The sequence below is a fragment of the Sturnus vulgaris genome, chromosome 1, assembly GCF_052056855.1.
Source record: "Sturnus vulgaris isolate bStuVul1 chromosome 1, bStuVul1.hap1, whole genome shotgun sequence".
Taxonomy (NCBI): domain Eukaryota; kingdom Metazoa; phylum Chordata; class Aves; order Passeriformes; family Sturnidae; genus Sturnus; species Sturnus vulgaris.
The window spans coordinates 31,343,902-31,365,306 of NC_142243.1; the positions used below are offsets into that span (position 1 = coordinate 31,343,902).

At 41.8% G+C, this 21,405-nt stretch overlaps 1 protein-coding gene across 1 annotated transcript in view; it reads right to left on the reverse strand.

The window, feature by feature from the left end:
- Positions 1-8,400, reverse strand: part of CDCA7L (cell division cycle associated 7 like) — a 33,312-nt gene extending 24,912 nt beyond the window's left edge. The window contains exon 1 of the mRNA XM_088162909.1: positions 8,362-8,400. Within this exon, the coding sequence (XP_088019035.1) occupies positions 8,362-8,385 (24 nt within the window). The 5' untranslated portion in view covers positions 8,386-8,400. The remainder of the gene's footprint in view (positions 1-8,361) is intronic.
- Between the last annotated feature and the right edge of the window lie 13,005 nt (positions 8,401-21,405).

The window sequence follows — 21,405 nt, forward strand, 5'->3', positions numbered from 1 at the left end:
ATGAATACCCCATCTCTAATACTGAAAATATAGTGAAAGGAGAAAGGAAGAATTTATTTGCTGTCTACATAGTTTCAATTTCAGGTGAAGGAAGCTGTCTCTCCATTCTGTAATCCACCCCTTTCTTTTGCCTAACTGCCTTTTGGGAGTTCACACACGAAAAATATGTAAAGTTTGCAAGCAGTAATGTACTATTATTAATGGCACTGCAAATTAAACAACATAATGAACAGGTGTATCATTCATGTCTGGAGCCACAAAGGTAGAGGATGCAAAGACAAAGCACAATGCTCTATGAGGTAAAAGTGTCAGGATTTGCCTTTCTGTGACCTAGAGTGTTCTGCCACCTGAGTCCTCCCAGACAAATTATAAGTGTCTTACTTCTTTCCACAGCCACTAAACTGGAAGTGGAATTAACTTATTACCAAGACTTGTTAATAGTACTAAATCCTTGCAACAGAAGGACAAGGAGCCAAGACAACATGCCAGAGTGGATTGGATAAAAAGCAAACAGAAGCCAGCAACTGAGCCAAAGCAGCATGGATCTGAAGGTGGAGAGAATTGGGAGACAAAAACACAGACGCAGAGAATAAGCTCCTTCTGCTTTTGCCTCTTGTCCTCTCTGGTAGCCAAAACAAACATCTCTTGGGATAGCTAAACAGGATTCAAGCCTAGTCCTGACCATGCTATCACCATTCTGCCTTGCTGTGACCACCAGACAGAAACTCACAGTAGAGGCTGCGCTGTCCTGTCCTGTCCCAGATGGGGTAATGTGAGACAAGAGGTTTCCAGGATTCCCATTCCCCCGCCAGAGGGACAAAAGGATGACCCTACTGACAGTCATGACACTCTACTGTCTCAGGTCTGAGATGATTTAGGTTTTGCATTTGCTCTTGCCTATTTGCCTGTGCTTTATTTTCTGGTAGCTGGGCTATGCTTTGATAAATACCTCTGTGTGTGAGAGATAGTCTCTTAGAGAAATTGTTTTATTTCTGGCTCACATTCAATTCTAGCAACTGGGAATAAGATGGCAATCCTTAGTATTAAGGACTTCTGTCCCCCACCCCACTTTTTTTCAAAAAGCTCCTGAATTAATTTACACAGAGCACAAAGTGGTACTTAATGCTGAGGCACCCTCTCGCCATAGCCCAGTCTAGTGGTAACAGCTTTGTTTTTCCAGTTCTTCTGGACATAGTCTAATATCTCAATGTGCCCTCACAGCCTGCTGGCATTGATCTAGAAGAAAGCAGTATCACTAACACTTTCCTCTTTTTGTCTTATAGATTGGACAGAATTGCCAATGATAATCTGCCATCACCACACACCTGCTGAGGGCATCATAAAACCTTCAGCCAGATGTGGCTTCACTTCCAAACTGAATAGCCAAGAACCTGTAGCAATCTGCCCAGGCATTTTTTACTTCGTCCCTTTCTACCTGAGTCTGTTAGAACTGTGTGTGCCAAAACAACCTCCTCACACAGCTCCAGAAGTTCCACATACTCATGCAAAATGTCTAAGGTCATTGCCAGGCATCCCGTGTCTGGCTGAGGGTGCAATGTGTGAGTGTGGTGTGATGGGCTTTCCCATCAATAAGGAGTGTTGCCAATGTCTCCAGCTCAGCAAGGAACCATACTCACTCCCTCAGGAAGAGCCATCTGGAGCCACACCCCTGAAAAAGTATTTGCTACCATCTCTTGTGCCTTATCACTGGAGAGAATGAGACTTGTGCCAGTGCTCAGACTCTGGCAGACAGGACTGCCTGTGCTGGATCTGTCTATGTCTTGTCACCAGCTGGAGCACAAATTGCAAATACGGAGATGGACACTGCCCCAGTGGAGTTGCCTTATTTGAATTAACTTTTTATCTGTCCTTCATCTTCTAAAGGAGCAGAAAACCCTTCTCACAACGGATGGGAGACATTATCAAGAAATAGTGTATTTCATTAGAAATGCATTGTTTGGGAAGTAGAATTTCTGTTCCCTGGTTTATAGTCAATTGTGTCATATTCCTTCTTGTTTTATGCTGAGTGAACTCCACCATAAAAGGATTTTCAACATTGTCTTCCTAGAATAATTTCAAAACCTCACAGCTTTCATGAGGACTGTCTGCCTCCCAGAAGCAAGTTAGAGAATTTTATCCTTTGCATTTAAAAGTTGCACAAGTCAAGAGAACTTATATTCTACTACAGAAAACTTGGAAAACAATGTCTACTATGCAAATTAACTTAAATGCAGCTTAAATTCAGTCCACAGGACTGTTAATGCTTCTTGCAATCACTTCAAATCACTTTAAAGTGAAATCAAAAAGCTCTTTTAAAAATACATCAAAGTTTTTTGTGACTCTAACGTTTCAGGAGTAAGTTTTAAAAGGTACTAACAGCACTGAGTACAATAAGCTCAAACCCTTGCAAAAGCCTTCATGGTAACTTATCAGTACCTGGTGCTGGATTCCAGGGGAATATGTAGATGCAATACTCACTACGTTGGAAACCTAGGAAGAGTCACAGTTTCAAGAGCTGTCCTGATGCACCTGTGCTCCCAAACCACCATGATTTCCTTTTTGGGGCAAGGAAAGGATATGTGGCCCAAAGGGAATAATTTGATGAGCCTATCATATTGCATCTGACTTTCTTTCAGTCTTGAGCCCTAGGTACCTAACGTGAGACATAGCTGCTGTTCATGCTGCTGACTTTACTGGCAGGCAGAATCTTATTGAAAAATTTGTGTGTGCATTCTTTGACCAAAACAATGGAGCAAAGTAGAATTCTGCACCTGGTCTTACAAAGCACAAAACTGAATTCACTGTAATTAGTTCTGCTTAAAAAACATTTTCCTAGTCAGTTGTGTTGCACTGTGGCTCAAGCAAGTCAGGAATGTAAAAATAGAATCTAGTGCAGGAATAGCCCCTCTTCTTTCCTTTCATTTTTTGGTATTGATAACTAGAACTATCCTCTTCATTGTATCAGTGCAGAGACTCTCCAGATCAGACCCTACCTTTAATAAAGGTAATCTATTACTCCAAAGATTTATGGGCATATCTATTACAGAGAATTGGGTTTATGCTACCACACAATTAGGAGAGTACTCTATATTTAAGGTCTTTCTGTCATTTGTTAAGATAGATCTCCTTTTTTTTTTGTTGATGTTATTGTTGCAGGAGTGAACTCATTACAAATAAAGCTTGCTGGATGCTTCCAAGGAGGGCAAGGTAGTAATTAAGTGAATTGCACACACCCTTACCTGTCCTTACCAAAAGCAGAGCTTAAACGCATTGGTCAGGGAAAGATCATATTTCCCACAAACATACAGAAGCTTCTGCATTCTCCCGAGGGACAAAATCTCAGTCCTAGGGACTCCCTTTGCATGTTCTAGCACCCTCCCTTCCTTGTGCCTCCTGCTAAGTAGCTATCACCCACTCAGTTTTCAAAAGGAACACATCCCCTTCTCCAGCAGAGATGTAGTAAGGGCTGCAATCTGCAAGACTTGCAGGTTCATGACAGCTCATGACCTCTGTTATGCTCCTAAAGTTGCCCCCTGTACGAACAAAGGCTGGTTGGTCAGAACAGGAGAAGTCTTTTCATCCTGCCTATTGTTTTGCAACATTAATAATGCTCAGCTGTCCCTAGTAATCACTCTCCTGTCCTGTATGCACAGACTGACTATTTCTGAGCAATTCATAAGGCAACAGGTACTGGTGGAATCTAGTATAGAGAAGAATGGACTGAAAGTTCAAACAGACAGTTTGAGAGAGGTTAAAACACAAACAAAAACCCGAAGAGAACAGTTATGTAGCATATAGACGGCATATTCTGTCATTACATATTTCAGGTTAGTTACAGAGCTTTGCCTGATGATGACAAAACCTCCTACATGTTTAAACAGAGCTTCACAAAATATGGCCTGAAGGCAACTGGCAACACTGTTAAAAGCCATATATCCAGATTAAATGACAGAACCTGGAGAGATGATCACTGCACTCGGATTTCTTTTGGGAAGCTCCTGTTACAAAGTGGCAAATCAGTCACCAAATTCACTAAATCCCTCAGGACAGCAGATGAGCCCTTTGCTCACATGCCACAGCAAACAGCAAGGAGAGCCTAAAATTTTTCCATGAGGAAACACACCACTGAAGGGTGGTAATACCTGGTTTGGCTGATTTCCAGGACAGGCTCAGTACCTAGACTGCTCCAAGAAAGCAAGGATCCAGGCTGAGGAATAAACTCTTAACTGCCTTTGTGGAATTCAAACTCTTGGCTGACATTAAATATTTATTCTCAAATGCTACCTTCCTTGGAAACAGGCAAGAACACAAAGACTATTTCCCAGTCGCCACATACAGAATGGAAGAATGCAAGTGTAGGCACAGGTTTGTATGAGCACCAGCTCTCTGCCTTACCCTTCTTTCCTTATGCAGTTTTGGTCTGATTCCAGATTGGCTTGCTTTCTTTGCACAGCTGGCAGGACACTAACTCTCTCCCTTGGTAGAATGTGAAGGAAGTGGTGGCTGGCTTTTTTTACCCTCCTCTCTTCACTAATCACCTTCTTTCCTGCTGTAACTCATCAGCCCAGTTCCCCTTTCCCTTCTTCCCTCATGGGTTGTTGGCAGCTTCCTTCCATTAACTGAAATGTAACAGCTGGACTGGGAAGGTAGGACTTTGTGAGAAGTGTTCTCACATCCCAGCAAAGACAAGGTGGTGACAGCCACAGCAGAAGTCTGTATCTCCTCAAAATGGCTTGGCATCAGCAAAACTGTGATTTGAGGTTGTCAGTGCTCACAGGATAGCCTGTTAGAAAGGAAGATCTCTTCAAGATAACTCAGGTGATGGAGCAACATCACTACTGCATACATTTTCCATCTGGCCTCTGCAGAGCTAAAGTTCTTCTACTACTAAACCTGCTGATTTTTTACAGCAAAACTTGTTGAGCAATGAGGGCACAAGGTGATCTCAAATGGCAAAGAATGTCATGGCTGCCTAAGATGTTTGGCACAGTACAAAGTAGCCATAGCAGAGGAACTGGGTTGTGTGTGTTCACCTAACAAATGAAGGAAAGCAAAAGATCTTGTAGCAGGATATTGAACAGACTAGGAGGAATTAAAATCTGATTTGGCCTAAACATACATGTGTTGTCAAAAGTGAAGTTCAAGTGTTTTGACAGAGATTCTTCAAGAGTCTATCTGACTCACCATCTCTTGAGTTCCTATATTCTAGCCACTATCTTCTTCCTCCAGCACATTTCCCGTTGAGTTTCATTAGTCTGTTGAAGGGTACAACCTCTTTCCAGGAATTATGATGCTTTATATGGTTTTGAGATCCAGAAGAAGGGATGGTGCATTGCAGTCACAGCCACCAGTTGTGTTGTATTCCAAGAGTTAAACATTTTGTAAGCTGCTTTCCTTACTGGAGGCTAGGTAGGAAGAATACCTTCAGGGCACTTATTAGCTGTATCTCCAGCACTATTAACCACACATGTTTTACTGTGAAAAAACAGACCAGTTGCCCTGAAACCAGTTCTGTACCTGCATTTTAATGCCTGTACTTTGTACTGAAACACACATTATAGAGAAATATGAATAAAATGTATTTGCTTGTTCAGTCTAGCAGGCAACCTTGAGCCAAGCCAATAAACTACATTTTTAAAAAAGCCTTTTGCTTCCTGTGCTGCTTTGTTTGCCATCATTGTTAGGCAAATAGGAAAGGGCTTATCTCTTCTTCCCAGAAACTAGTGTGGCTACAGAAGAGCTCCAGAAACTTGTCAGTCTCTACTAAGAAAAAAATATTGGTTTCACAGCCCTTGCCAGGAAATTATCTGAATCTGTGGAAAGAGAGAAGGTGTAAAAATTAGTTCACTGGGCTATGCCATTCTTTTTTGATTATTAGTTCAGTTCCAATTCGAGGCTCTTATCAGGTACACTTTCAAAGGCAAACTAGAGTAACCTTTAACATTAGAGCCTTCCAATATTAGATATTTCATGGTTAGCTGCAAAATTAGCATTTAGCCCTCCAGTGCAAAATGTACCATATTTTTGTTTTATTAATTTGTAATTAAAATTTAAGCAACTGTTCCTGGTTTCTAGCAGATGGAGGCAAAGGCATAGCTTTGACCCTAGTTACAGTTTTGTTTAACCCCCTCCAGAGAAACATAGTTACTGTGCATTAATATACAGCCTTTCACTGCTAGACCTGTTAGTGTACATTATGGACTAATAATAATAATTATATTGTCAAACAATTCAAACTGTGCAACAATACAAGCTCCTCTGAAATGTGAAGCACTATAGGTAATAAACCTACTTTTCTTTATACAGTCAGCTCAAACCTCTTTTTGAGCAATATGGTGTTAAATAAATAATGGGCCTCGTTGTCCCCTCCTCCAGGAGGAACCATAGGAGGGAGCAGAGTGGGAGGAAATCTCCAGGAGATTTTGCCTTGAGACTTAGCTTTTGTAAAGGGTGGAGTTGCTAATGCCCTCTCCTCCTATGCATTTGAATGGAGGTGTAAAAAGACACTTCACCTGGAGATTTTGGTGAACATCTCCAGCTGGCTGAAATCGGGGCTCTTCTTGCCATGCCAAGTTTGTCGTTCACTGGGTGTGCAGAAAGGACAGTCCAGAAGCACAGCATCACTACCACAGCAATATCTTTTTCCTTTTTAGGGGGGCTATGGAGGTTGATAGCTGTGCAGTACATTCTTTTGAGCCATGACTAAAGCTCTGTAGTAGGACGGGGACCTGCTTTGACTTAATTGTTTAGTAACTGCCCATTCCTAGAACATAATTTTCCTGTTCTGTATGCCATAGATTGACTAAGTGTATCTAGGTCACTTTTCCTGACAAAGTTAATTTAGTCTCTCACTGTAAACTAGAGCTATGAGAGCATGTAAAGCTCAAAGTCTTCTGCAGTTTCAGTGTGGTAGAAACTGAAGGAATCTGGCAGATATTTTCCTAAATCTGACCATATGCTTGTGCAGAGTTAGTGCTAGAAGCAGAAGTCAGCAGGTGCAGTGCAGCACAGGCATGCAGGTGAGTGCTTTGAGAGGCTTCGTTGGTGGCTCTTCATTTCCCACCTTTGGCCCAAAAGTTGTTTCCCCACAGATGAGACGCTGCAGTGGCTACAGCTCCCTACAGCTCCTGTGGGTCACCGCAGCCGATGGGACGGCTCTGGCCTGGGCCGACACACACAGGCTCTGTGGCCGTGGCTGAGGGATGACAACCTCCAGCAGCAAGGCAGCAACAAGCAGGCAGGGACAGTGGAACAGCTGCTGCCTCGGACACTGATACCTTAAGTTTTAAGTTTTTCTGTTCTGCTTGGGTGGTGAAAACAAAACAGTCCTATTCCAGATAAGGACTCAAAGACAATTTCTTCAAACTTCAGGCCCTAAGCATAAACAACATGAAAAGAGGAGGGAGGGCAAGCAGCCAAGCAAGGAGGATGAAACTTCACGATTTAAGACTATCAATTGGACAGTTAACTTCTGCATGCAAATGGACTAAAACCTATAAAGATGTGAGATCTCGTGACCAAGCCCTCTTTTGCTTCCATCCTAGAGTCATTCAGGCAGGGGCCACGATTGGTATTACCAGGGTGTGGCCTTTGAAGCCTCTTAATAAATATCCATTTTATTCCCCTTAACTCTGTCTAGCCTCAAGCTAGCTCCTCAAGGCATCAGCATCACTGTGGGATTGAGGATGCTATGGAAAGTTGACACCGGCAGCAGATAAAGCTGGGGGTTATCGGGAAGGTAACAGGGCTGGAGATAATCCTCCTCACACTTTTTCCGAGTGACCTATGCCAAATGCAAACCTGCTCTTCCAGGTCACAAATCTCAATCACGTTTTCCCTATAAACCGTCCGTCTCCGGTACAGCCAAATAAAGGAGCCCTCACCCATTTCTTGGCTCCTGCCGCTGGTTTATGCTTCACCGCTCACGTCCTCAGACCCACCCGGACAAAACGTCCCGGGAGCAGGGACAGGACGAGGCAGACCCACGGCGGCGCTCCCGCCCTCGGCTGAGGCCGCCCGGGCCGGGCCGGGGCCGCGGCAATGGCGACACCTGATGGACGCGGAGCGCGCTGCAGGAATCGCCCTGGGCCGCCGAGGGGAGCGGGAGCCGCCATGTCCCCTCCATGTCCCATCCCTGTCCCCTCCATGTCCCATCCGTGTCCCATCCCTGTCCCCTCCATGTCCCCTCCATGTCCCCTCCATATCCCATCCATGTCCCCTCCATGTCCCCTCCGTGTCCGCACCACGTCCCCGCCACAGCGCCCGGCCTGAGGGACCGGCCTGCGAGGGGCCCGGCCACCGCCCGGCCCAGGGTACAGCACAAATGTCAGCCGAGGCAGGTCCTAAGGGTGCGAACCGAACCTGACTCCTCAGTGGAATTTCCATGGGGAAGCCTGGGATCCCAGGTGAAAGGCGCACGGATCTGGACGCCTCCGCAGCGTGCTGGTGCAGCTTCCTGCGCTTTGCTAGAAGAGCAAAGTGAAGCTGAGAGTGGACCTGGAGCCCGATTGATCACGGTGAAAACCTGGCTGAACCATTGCAGTGGGACTGAGCGCTTTGGTGACCGACAGAAGCGTCCCTTGTACCTGGGCTCTGTCCCCTGTGCTGCCTCTCCCTCCTCTCCGAGCTACCTGCTGCCATGGCAATGCTGCTCAGAAGGGACAGGAAACCTTCCGGGCTGCTCAAACTGGGCAAACTTTCACTCTGCTCTTCCCTGCACTAACCAGATGGAACAATGATTAATAGTAAGGCAAGAAAATAACCGGGATCTAAAGCATTTCCAAGCACCACCCCCACCCCCCCCCCAAAAAAAAAAAAAAAAAAGAAAAGAAAAAACGAATAGACCAATTAGTTAATTCTATTTGCTCCCCAGCAGTCAGAAAAACAACAGTGAAAAACAATTTGTCCTGTAGCACACTGTACTGTACTGTGTGCATCCAGATTCTCCTCCTACTTAGATTGGTATAAATCAAGAAGCCAGTGGAGTTACACAGATATAAAAGTGGCATTATCAGTTCCTGGGTTTCTTTAAACATTACCGAACCCTACTGCTGATTCTTCTTTGTTTCCCTGTTAGAAATGATTGTTTAAAAAGCACATGCATTTATCCATAGCACACTGTATCATGCAAAGGGGTTCTTTTATTTATTCTGGTCTTTCTTTTTACTTTTATTATTTCTTTGAAGAAAATGTGGGATTATTACTTCAATCTAGGCAGCTGGCCTGCTGAGGCTCCCTTTGCTACATCAGGGGTTTCTCTTTTTCCTAATCCTCTCTTTATGGATAATCTTTCTCTACCTTCTAATGACTCTCAGCTGAGGAATGTATTTTGTTATTACTACCTGTTGTTTAGAAATTCATTTTATTTGGTGTGGGTGTTGCTAATTGTTTGCTAATGAAAACCTTCCAACAATCAATATGGTCAGGATTGTGCTGGTCTTCATGTCAATTAACCCTTTCTTCCTCTCTGTTCTGATTTAGATTTTCCTCATGCACTTTTCAGATTTTAAATATTAAGATTGCTTTTATTTTTTGAGGTCCAAGGCATAAGACTTTGTGCACTGATAAGTAGCATAGGGAACTTTTATTTCCCGTGAGAGATTTTTAAAAGACAGAAGTTGTCATTTTGTAATCTGCAAAATGTTTGTACATGCAAATGCAGGGATGTCAAAGGTGAATGCTGGAACAAAATGTGGAGGAAAATCTGCATTTTAAGATAAGAAATGGAGATGATTCCGTTTTACATAAATGTGGATAATCTCAAGGCAGGGAAGAGTGTACACTCTTGAAGACTCTTCATGTTCTGCTATCATACATACTATTTAGATATTATATGTATCCCCTTTACACACAAAGACTGAAAATAATTCCTGCTTATCAAAGACTTTACAGTTTAAAAATATCAACAGCATTAGGAAGACAAAGAGAACAGCTGTGCAACATAACAAAAATACAAAGCTTGTTGGTTACCATTCCCTGCTTTCCCTTCATTTCATTCCCTCAGCCTGACCTTTTGTCTTCTTACATGCCTTACAGCTGCCTTATGAAGAGGAATAATGGGTTCAGGGTAGCGATGCCCCAGCCCATACACTGCCAAAACCACAGGATCCCCGAATCTAAGGTGTATACCAAGACTGGGGCTTTTAGGAAGCAAGTGAAATGCAGGATGCATCTCCTTGGGCAGAGGTGCCAGAGAAGCTCGCTCACACACACACACACATACTTTGGGAAAAAGATGAAGCTTCAGTGGCATAAATAGAACCCACCAGTGTCACCATCCCTCTCTTCCCTAGGAAGGGAGAGGTAACCAGCAGCTAACATGGGTCCAGATACAAGTAGTGCCCTGTTTGGGGAAAGTAGCAGCTGAAGCCCTGACCCTTCAACTTAGAAAACCCAAGAGACTCTTCCTGATGAGGGATTCATAAATCTGACTCTTGACTCTGCTGAGGGTAATTGCAGCTCATCTGAGACTACATCATTCTACTCCAAGAAGCCTTGGAGTGGCTTTTAAAATTAATTTTACCTCAAACGAGAATTGTTTTAAAACACCTGATCCAGAATGCTCTGAATACCCCCAGTTAGAAAACCATGGCTCAGAACTGTCCTTAGCTTTGTGCTTGTGTGCTGTATTCTTCATTAGATATTGGAATGTGATGAAGAATTCAGCACTGTAAGTGACCAAAGGAAAACAAGGAATACTACACTATTGTTGCAGGTAGCATCTGGGACAAACAAGGAAGACATATTGAAAAAAGAGGGAGAGAGATAAAGGGCCATATCATAAAGGTTTTTGTTTCCTTGCTTCAGTATCATCACAGCTGCTGAATGTTAATGTGCTTTAACCCTTTTTCATTACAGTCTAGACCTTTCTGAGTTACTCTGACAGTCAAGGCATTGTGTTGAATCACCAGGATGTTATTTAGCTAATCTTTCCTTAATAAAAATATAAATGTCTTCATTATTTTTTCCAGTCACCATTGCCAGTTCTGCAGAGTGCCAGACAACCATGCTACTGTGTGTGACTAATGGCACCCAGCCAGTCTTAAGTAATTATATTATACATTTATTCATTAATGCTCAAAGCAAAAACTGTTTGGCACTAACTTTTGAAACCTGGCTTTAGCAAACACCCAGTTCTTTGAGCAAACAATGAGCAGAAGAAGGAAGAAGAATGGTAGGAGGACTGGGGCTAATCAGGAATCAATCTAAACATCTCAGAGAGCAGCATGTCAGCTAGCATGGGTATAGATACTGCAACCTCTCTGGGAAAGTGTGGGAGGGGGAAAAACCAGGTAACGTGGATAATAGAACAGAATTGAGGCACTGCAGTGGCAGCTTGGGTGATGCCCCTCATCCTTTGCTATACAGCTCATGCTTTTTGGCTCAGGTAGAGGCACAGCATGAGCACCAGTCCAGAACCTGCTGAGGTGCGTGCTGTCTGTGCTGACCCCAGGCTAAAGGCCATTCTCAGAAGCAGGACTGAAGAGTGGTGACAGACATGTGGCTTCAGCCCAGCTGGTGCTGAGGCTACATTGAGGTGCCCTGCCAGGCTCAGGCACTGCCAAAGCTTCTTACTTTGGGCTTGATGCCACACAGCTGCAGGTGAGTACTGGCTTCAGCAGCAGCACTGTGGCATTTGCACAGCAGTTTCAGAGATAAGCTGACGGGTCTGGTTGGACCTAGGCTGGATTTCCATAAAGTTATCATGAGCATTTCTGCATCCACAAGTAAGCTATTGTCAACTAAAAGGAATAAAAAATGTAGGTCAGGCATGCACTAGTTAGAGTCACATGCACATTTGGAGTCAGAAGGGCTTTTAAAATCAGGGTAGAATTTTCTTTCATCCTTCTCTCCTCTCCATGGAAAGCATCTCGAATTTCTGCCATTTAGCTCTTCATTACTGGGGACAGAGTTTTCTCCTGCCTTTGGCTCAGCATCTCAGCACAGTTTTAGGGTAAGCTTTGAAAACCAGACAGCAATCAGTACTGCTGGCATGCTCTGAGACCAGACATCCTGTTTCAGTTGAACTGCTTCAAAGAGCAGAGGGCTTCAAAGGTCTCTTGGGGTTTTTTTCTTAAGCTTGGGCCTCTTTACCCTGCTCAGATGCAGGGTAAAGATGTCTGACAGACACCTGGAGCTACAAAAACTCAGTGAAGGGTAATCAGCTCATCTTTTTGATGCATAGCAGTGTTGTGGTACAAGGGAAAGGCAGCTCATTGTAATGGCAAGGGAGAAAACAGTAGTGTAGAAAGCTAAAGGTTTGGGGTTTGGTTTTGTCCAGCAAAATCATTAGTTCAGTCAGTTCAGGACTAGCTTGCATATACTTGTGTATTACCAAAACTGTTTGCTTGGATGGGAATTCTGGCTTGTGAAACTTCTTTCCTTGCATCAGAAAAGCTGTGGACATTTATGGTTACTTCACCTCACCAGCTATAGATATGTGCATACATCAGTGTTCTTACATTAGAAATGACTTGTTGATTTTTACCAGGGCAGGATCTTTCTGGCAAAAGCTTAACTAGTTTATAGGTATGATATATTCTCCTCAAATCACATTACCACAAATTGCATAACTCCTCAAACATAAACTCCTCAAATCACATCACATTACCACAAATTTTCTTTTAGCTTAAGACAGTTCTGTGTCCCTTATCATAATCCAAGCTGCTGCTTTAGCAGAAGTTGGTTTGATATCCTTCTAGCTCAGAGAATATGACCAAAATATTTTCTTTGGATGCTCTCACAGTGCAGTTGCCTGGATTTAACTTACATTCTTTCTCATGATTGATGGTACAGAGCAGATTGTACCATAGTGTACCTGATTTTACCTGAATTCTCACTGAAGTTCTGCAAGTCCACAAATGTCCCAAAAAGTATAATCCATTTCTTTAAGCATTAATTACCTGAGACATGTAATTAGTGAATTTCATGGTGCTTCAGCCCATGCAAGCGCCCAAAGTCTGTGCTTTGCAGGTTCTTACAAAGATCCATTAATCCCTTACTCAAGGACAATTCTATGAAGTTTGAAAACCCAGTGTGACAAATGGCTGTTATACGCCTTTACTTGTTGTTTTTTAACCTCACTCAACAACTTCACAGTTCAACATTTTGTGTTGGTCCTTAGGAGGTCCTTACATGGTGGTACACTTGATGCTGAGAAAGATTTGCCCTGCTCTCTGTTTGTACAAACTTCAGCCTTATAGAAAAACTGTCATTTGGATCTCAAGAGTTGCCAAAGGGAGTCTTGAACTTTAGAGTGACATTCGAGATAAAAAGGGCCTTGAAGATGAAACACCATGACCTTGAATTCGACTTGGGCAGAGCACTTCAGAATGGGAGGATACAGGGGCACTTATTATACTGGCAAGGGGGTGCTGGCAGTGCTCTGTGTTAGGACAACATTTCGTATGGATTGATTCACTGGTCTAGAAAAGCAGGCAGCATCATTGAGTTGTCTGCTGTGAGGATCACCTATTTTTTAAAGTGCCTTTTCTTAATATTTTTCTCATGTAGAAATTATATGGCAGAGGGCTCTCTATATTTTGGGATCTATTGCTGTAGCCAGCATAGTACTGTGTACTCTACAGGAACTATCCTAATTCATGAAGGATTGTATTATTTCATGAGGTCATTTGGTTTCAATTTTGCTGACTTGTCGCTATTTACTTGTTGTCAAGAAGTTTTGAAAACAAGCATTAGTGAAGCTTTGTTTTACAAAGCAAGACTTTTAATATACTACATATTTTGTTTCAGCGTGAGTACCCTGAATAGCCAGTGGGCCCCAAAATGTATAAATAACAAATATATTTTACAAGTTAAATTTAAAAAATAAATACAGAAAAAGACAAATTCATCCTGATGTCATCTGTGATTCCTTTTTTTTTCTCATTACATGAGGGTAAAATGCATAATTAAGTAATTCTCAAATTCTAAAAGGCTATATATAGGAGAAATTCTTATCAATGTGTAGTTGCCTAGGCTGGGTTGCTGTTTCATGTCTCTTTTGGTTTGCCTTGGAAGCATCAAATCCCCACTAGCATTGGTGGAGTTGATCTTTTATGACACTACGTGCTTTTCTTCCTGTCAACAATGGATTGATATTTTTAGAGGTCTAGTTAGTGTGGTAGTACAAAATCAGAGATCCAGCCTAAGAAGTAAGAGGTGTGGTTTAAGCTCCAGTTTTGTCTAATGAGAATCAGCTCTGACATTGAAAACAGGGACCATGTTACTACTCCCCTGCCTTATCCATTAAGCCTGAAAACACTTTGGGGCAAGTCCTGCAGTACTGGGCATCTCTGTGTCCCAAGGCTAGCTGGAACAGAAAGCACAGTTGTGGGAGGAAAAGTCAGCCTAAGCAGCCATTTCATGAAACCTGTTAGGAGATTCATACACGCAGCATTAAGCTTGTATATGCATCCACAATATAAAGGTGAAATTAAATACAGATCTCAGTGTGTTTTTCACCCTGAGTACAAAATCAGTACAAAAGCAGTAACAGAAAGAAGGTGGAAATGCATCCATAAAATGGGGTTTCCAGCAACTTTGGCTACATATATGGAGACAAAAAAGCTGACATTGGAGGTGCAGGAAATAAAACGTAGCTAAATTAAAATACTTTTTAAACAGCATTTCTGGCTTTCATACATTAACACAAGGGCATCTGAATGAGGAGATTGTGTTTCCCATAATAGTATTTTTTTTTTTTGGTCATAAAATGCTTCTTTTATCCTTCTCCACTCCTGGAATAAATGAGTAATGTAGAGACACATGACTGGCTTGTTGAAATCAGCCATTTAGCAACACTAGGACCAGATGCCCATGCAATAGAGTGCCAAATCAGAGTGCTGGCATCCTTCACAGCTTGGACAAATGTCCAGGTCTAATGACTCCATGGCAGCCCTGTCTGCAGAGAGTTCAGAGGCACAGTCATGGTAGACAGAGAGTAGACAGAGAGCTGCACCCAGAAGTAAAAACCTCAGGTGGCAAATTTGGGTGGCTGCTCTATATTATGCAACCATTTTTCTGGTAAAAGTATTGGAAACTTTGTAAGTGTCCTGGCAAAAAGCAGAGTTTTGTTGTGCCTGACCCTCTCACTAATGGTGAAAATCATTCCACAAAAGAAAAGAAATCAAAAGTAGCAGTATGCCTACAGTTGTAGTGGTGACAGCAAAGAAGTTATGTGACTTGTGCATGTTCCATTAATTTGTATGTTGTCTTTGTGGGGATTTCAGTGTTTACTCCAGAAAACTGCTTCATGTGGTATCTCAATAGCTTAATGTGACTGCACTGCAAAACCATTATTTAAACAAAAAAGTAAACCTTCAGCCCTCCTTTCTGGGTAGAAAAGATTGAAGCTGTGAGTAAATGAATCACACATTTTTCAAGCAGAAAGAAAATACAAGAGCTCAAAAGATTCTTTGTTTCTAAATTCATGGCTTTTAAGCCAAGTACATGATTTTTAGTGTCTGTGAAATATTTTTTAACGTTTGATGACAAAACTTATATTCAGAGTCAGGAAGAAATAGAGTTTAAAATCTCTGTTGATAAGAGGAAAAGTGACAGCAAACCCTCAACTGTGGACATGAGGAGAGCTGACTTCAGGCTGCTCAAGGAATTAGTAAGTGAGGTCCCCGGAGGTGCTGGGGTCCATCAGTGCTGTCACTTTTTAAACATTACTTCCTAAGGGCACAGGAGCAGGCAATTCCCAAATGTCAGAAGTCAAGCAGGTGAGGCAAAAGGCTGGCTTGGCTGAACAGGAATATTCTGCCTTAGGAAAAAGGTAAGAAAGGAAGGTGTATGCCCAATGGAAGCAAGGTCAGGTGACATGAAAAGAATACAGAAACGTTGCTTGCCATTGTAGGGAGAAAATTCATATGGCCAAAGCTCAACTGGATTTGAAGCTGTACAGAACTGTGAGGGCCAATAAAAAGATTTATATATATATATATATATATATATTAATGGCAATAGGCAATGTAAATAATGCATTACAGGACAAGGATGGTCACCTCACAAACAGGGACATGAACAAGGCAGAGATGCTTAACGTATTCTTTTCCTCTGTCTTCAACATTCTTGGTTTCTCAATTCCATGAGAAGATGTACCTGGGTGGCTAAACTGTGGAGGACCATAGGGGCTCAGGACAAGAAGGACTGAATTGCAGCAGGCAGAAAAGAATGGGAAAAGAGGTGAAAGCAGCAACTCTGTCTTTCTAATGTATTGAAAAGACCTGCATGCTGAAGGTCAGGCCTCAGACAAGTAGGAAAGACCATGAAGACTATGAAGATGAACATTGCTGGAAGGCCTCTTTGGCACAAACACTTGTCTGTAATTTATAAACTGCAAGAAGAAAACTAAATTGCAGCTGAGATCAGTTACAATGACTGATTATAATACAGAGCAAAGTATTTCTAGCAACAAAAGCCCTAGGCATATTAATTCATTCAGCTCATTGCATTGTGTGTAATTCTTGCTTACACTTGCTGTCATGAAATAGAGTTAAGATTTACAATCTTATTGCTGTGAGAAGATGTTTTTATATATGCTACTTGGTTAGCCATTTTACTTCCTAATTATTATTAGGAATAATAATTGACTCCCCAAAGAAGTATGATGTTGAGGAGTGTGGATCTGTGTTATTAAGCTATTCTAGCCGAGTATTTCTGTGTGGTAGCAGCTCTGTTATAATGCACTTGTTTTATGACAAGTTACAATTTTCTTGTAATGTTAGCTGCAATTCATCTCAATAATTATGCCAAATTAAGTACTCATGCACATATAGAAATAAACATTAAATACATTAAAATAAAGTGAGAAACATAATTTAATCTCTCTGAAGCTAAATAGAGTGAGGATTGCTTAGCAATCCTTAACTCAGCCATCTAAACTTGGCTGAAGAGTGGCAGGGCTCTCAGCTTTTTTTTGGGGGGTGGAGGGAGGGGAGCACACACTGTGGGTCACTGACTTGCTGGGTCACTGATTTTTGCCACCTTCTAGCAAACCTGCAGCCCTTCTGGCTTTCAGTGGGTTCAAGCTCTGCCCTTATCCAGGCCTGGCTGTGCAGCATCACAGCCCCTTCGAGAGCTGCCTTGGAGCATTGTTCACATGGCTGAAGGTCTTCCTGATCTTCAAATCCAGGAACCAGGAGGTTTTATGATCATGCCTCTGCCTGGGGGAGCTGCCTCTCCATTGCTGATGAGGCAGGTCTGGGGAGAGCCTTGTGCTGAAGCCTAGGATTTGCTGCAATTCCTGTCCAGCACAGCTCAACTGAGCACTTGAAATAGAACTTGTGAAAAATAATCAGAGAAGCAGTGGAATTGCTAGGGACTAACCTCAGCTTCTTGGTAGACTCGACTTTCTCAGCCACAATCTATCACAATCCATCCTCATCTACTGTTTCCTCTCGGTAGTAAAAGCTCCTGAGGAAGGCTGTTGGTACCATGTGGGCAGGAGAAGATGTAACAGGGGCTGTATATTTATTTGCCCAACATACAGACTACATCACTGCTGCAAAAAATAGATTGCAGAGAGAAGACAGTGCTCTGCTTACTTTTAGCCAGCAGAGTTTTGGACAGAGTCCTGTTGCCTTCCCTTGGTGACACAGTGATACATAGTGAAAGCTATTTGACTGGGGAAAAGGGTGGCGAGTAACCTGGGAAAGAAGCAGGAAGGAAAATTTTGTCCTATTGCTTTGAATAGTTGCTTACCCTTTCAAACAGGAGCTAATAAAAAACTCTGAAGTTGGTTACTGAATGCATTGTCAAATCCTTTGTAAATGGGGTGCATGTTCTATCCGTTTTTCTATTTCATAACTGTTGAAAAGACCTGTATTAAAAATCTTTCAGAGAGGATTATGTTCATGATGGCATCTCTTTAAACATCCTTCATAAAGCATGACTCGGCTGAGGGTTAGACCCTCAAACCATGCACAGTCTTTGGAAAGGCTTCCTCTTACCCCCAGAGGGAGGAAGTTGGTAAGGGAAATGCACAAGAGACCCTCACCTTCTGCAGGTATACTGTGAACCTAATGTATGTTTTTGTTCTCTCCTTTGAACAGGCGTTTCCCTAGAAACCATTTTTCTAGTCATTAAAATCACTGATCATAGGTAGATTTACCTGGTACTGCTGAAAATGCTTTAATGGCCTCAAAACATAATGACAGGTTGTGTGCCTCTGACTGTTACTGGAAAGAAAACAGTGGCAGAAAGGAAATAAGATAAAGACCACTGGAAAAGCAAAATCCTCGTAGATAGAGATTTTCGAAGATCTCTTGCTTTATGCAGGCTTCTATTGTCAGAATTATCTAGCTAGCCAGTGCTGCTCCTGTCCCCAGCATTAGTTGGAGTCACAAAGCCACGTGTACACATGGCCACCAGTCACAGCAAAGCTGCATTGTCCCATAGCTATGACTGGGACCACACTATTGTCCCAAGAGCTGGAAAGCAGACAGAGGACATGGCACAATGCTCTTTCCATGATACAGCACTTTTTTCTACCTGTAACTACAGACTATCATTCCAAATAGAGTAGGGACTTCAAGATAAAAAAGAGTATTTTTTAGTCACTCACTTTTCCAAAAAAAACCCAACAATCTAGCCAAGTGTCTCTTTGCAGTATCTTTTCATCATTGCCCACCAAGTTAAACAAATATTGGCTTCCTCTATTTCCTTGCCTGGAAACTAAACCACCTACTCAGATACAGAGTAGCCTATACTGCACCACCAATTAAATAAAATCATTTGCTTGACCATGTACTAGGTATTTTTTCCCCCCTAATGTGGAAGAGCTGGGGCGGTAAAAGACCTATCTTCTTTTCTTTCTAAGTAATCATATAATTTGGATATATTTTGTCATTTAAGAACAGAAACAGCATCCAAGGTAAAGGCTTGTTTGACTTCAGGGCCATGAATGAATGTGACATTTGAGATTGCTCCAGCTTGTCAGTTGGAATCTGTGCTGCCTTACTTGATTTATTCATTGTCACCTACCAGGAAGAGATCAGAAGGTATGTTCAATGTCTGTGAATTCTTCACTACCTGATATTTTTCTGTAAATTCATTTTCTGTATAATCTGAAAAATTAGTAGTAGCATCTTTAAGAAATAGCCAATTGCTTGGAGTGAGACTTGGTCATAAGACACCAAAAGGTCCATGCACTCAAACCTTTGCCTATCCATGCTCTGTTTTCATAAGCATTAGTTTAATTAAGCTGAGAGTCAGACTGATTCAACACTATACCCAGAGCAAACTCCTAATAAATTCAATTTTCTCTCACTGCTATTCAAAACTTTTAGATGCAGGAAGGAGTTTGACTGATATTAGTTGAAGAAATGGCTTAATGTACTGTGTTACTTATTTATTCCACCCACCCTTCTCAACTTTTTTTGGCTGTTTACCCAGACAAAGGCATAATCTTAATAAAGACTGAATTAGGGGCAGAATGAATTCCTGCAGGCTATTACACAGTGTGTGATATAAAGCAGCAAATAAACATGCTGCACACCATGTCTCTAATTACTGTGCTCAGCTGTATGGTGTAGGTGAACTGGCATTGTCTTCCCCATGTCTGTTCTCTGCAGCATCCTGCCTTCCTCTGCTGCACTGTAGGATCTGGAAATCCTTCCTGAGATGGGTAATTCATTTCAGAAGACTTTGGTGAACATCACTTGAAAGATCTTTGTCTCTCATGACTACTGGGTGAGAGCTGGGTATTGGTCTGGAGCCAACCACCAGCCTAGTCTGGCCAGCAGGGACAGCAGTGGGCAGGAGAACATACGGCACTGGTACATCTCTGAACCACATATCAGGGCTCAGGGTGTCTCTTAGGAGGGCAGGCTCACCTACAGGTGCAACTGGTGTAACTGGTTTTGCTCCTGACAGATGGCAACTGCTTCACTTTTGCAGTTTGTGCACTCATCCAGAGATGCTATGAGACCAATAATACCCCTCTGGATGAGAATATTTTTCCATTTCACATTACTGTGGGAAGCAATGCAATTGTTCATTTGGTCTTGAGCTGTTTTTGGTGCAGCATATGCAGCACACATTTCAGTTGTAGAAGTGTCTTGTGTCCCGTTTCATATACTGCATTGAAAAGAACTCTGGGATGTGTTGCTATACACATACTGAAATATGTAATTATAGCACCTTGTTGTCTTTGAGCAGTCAAGTGGTTTTGAGCCCTGAATTCTATTTTCAAGATTGACCTTATTAACCGTTGTGTCTCCAAATTTAAGAATTCCTAACAAAGTTCTCAGATCACTCATTTTTGTTTACTAAATTTGATTATTTTGTTTGCCAAACTGAATTTGACTTAAAATTGCACATATCAATATCTCGTAGGTGTACAGTAGAAAGGAGCTGTGAAATGTTTTGAATCAATTGTGTTTAGATTTGCAGTAAAATAGATTATTTGCTTTCAAAAATAATTAAATATACTCTAAAAAGCTGGGTTAAAAAATCTATTATCTTTTGAAATTTATATTTTTAATGTTAACACTATCATGGAATACTCCATGCTTCTTAAATGCCATCGGGTGTTGGAAAGTACATCTGTTCCCAGAAATCCATATTTCCTGAGGAAATTCAGAATGTATTTCGAATCCAAACCAAAATAAACAAAACCATTAGGTCACAATGAGCCAGTTGTGAATTATTCTGGTCTTTGGAGGCCACATGCAAACTCTCCTTCTCCTTACAGTAGATGACAAATCAAGCTACCCACCAGTAGCTAAACAGCCATATATTGTTATGCTTCACCAATCAGAACAAACTGATTATTTCCAACATATTTGGAAATTATGGTTGCTCAGGGCACGAGATATTGAAGTTTACTATTTTTGTTGCAATTTTCTCATTTCTTCAAGCTTTGCTCAATTTTTTTCATCCTTGGTGTTTGTTGATGCCCATCATATTGGATTACCAAAAAATGAGTGTCCAAATGCTTTTTCAAATGCTGTAATTAATCCTACATTCACATCAAATACAGTTGGCCACCCATCTGTTACAACACACATAGTATTTTGATGCAACAATATCAATTTTGAATTATCGCTTGCACTATTACTTCACAGGCATTTTTTTCCCTTTGCTGTCCTCAGAAATTTTAGCAGCTTTACTAGTTATTCTTTCAGTTCAGTGTAATTTTCAGGTGTTTTCATCTAGTCAAATGGAAGACAACTTACTTTTCATTGATATAATTCATCAGTCATGTCTCATTCTTTATATTTCTGCTGTATACATTTGTGTAACTAAAGTCTCTGGGTAAGGACTCTGCACATTGTTTCTTTCATGTAATTACTGTCAGATTTGTTTTTCCATTGTAAGCCACAAGTGCTGCCTGTTGACAGCAAGCTGAAACAGCACTGATTTTTGCAGAGCTCCATCAGTGAGGTAGTGTAGTGATAG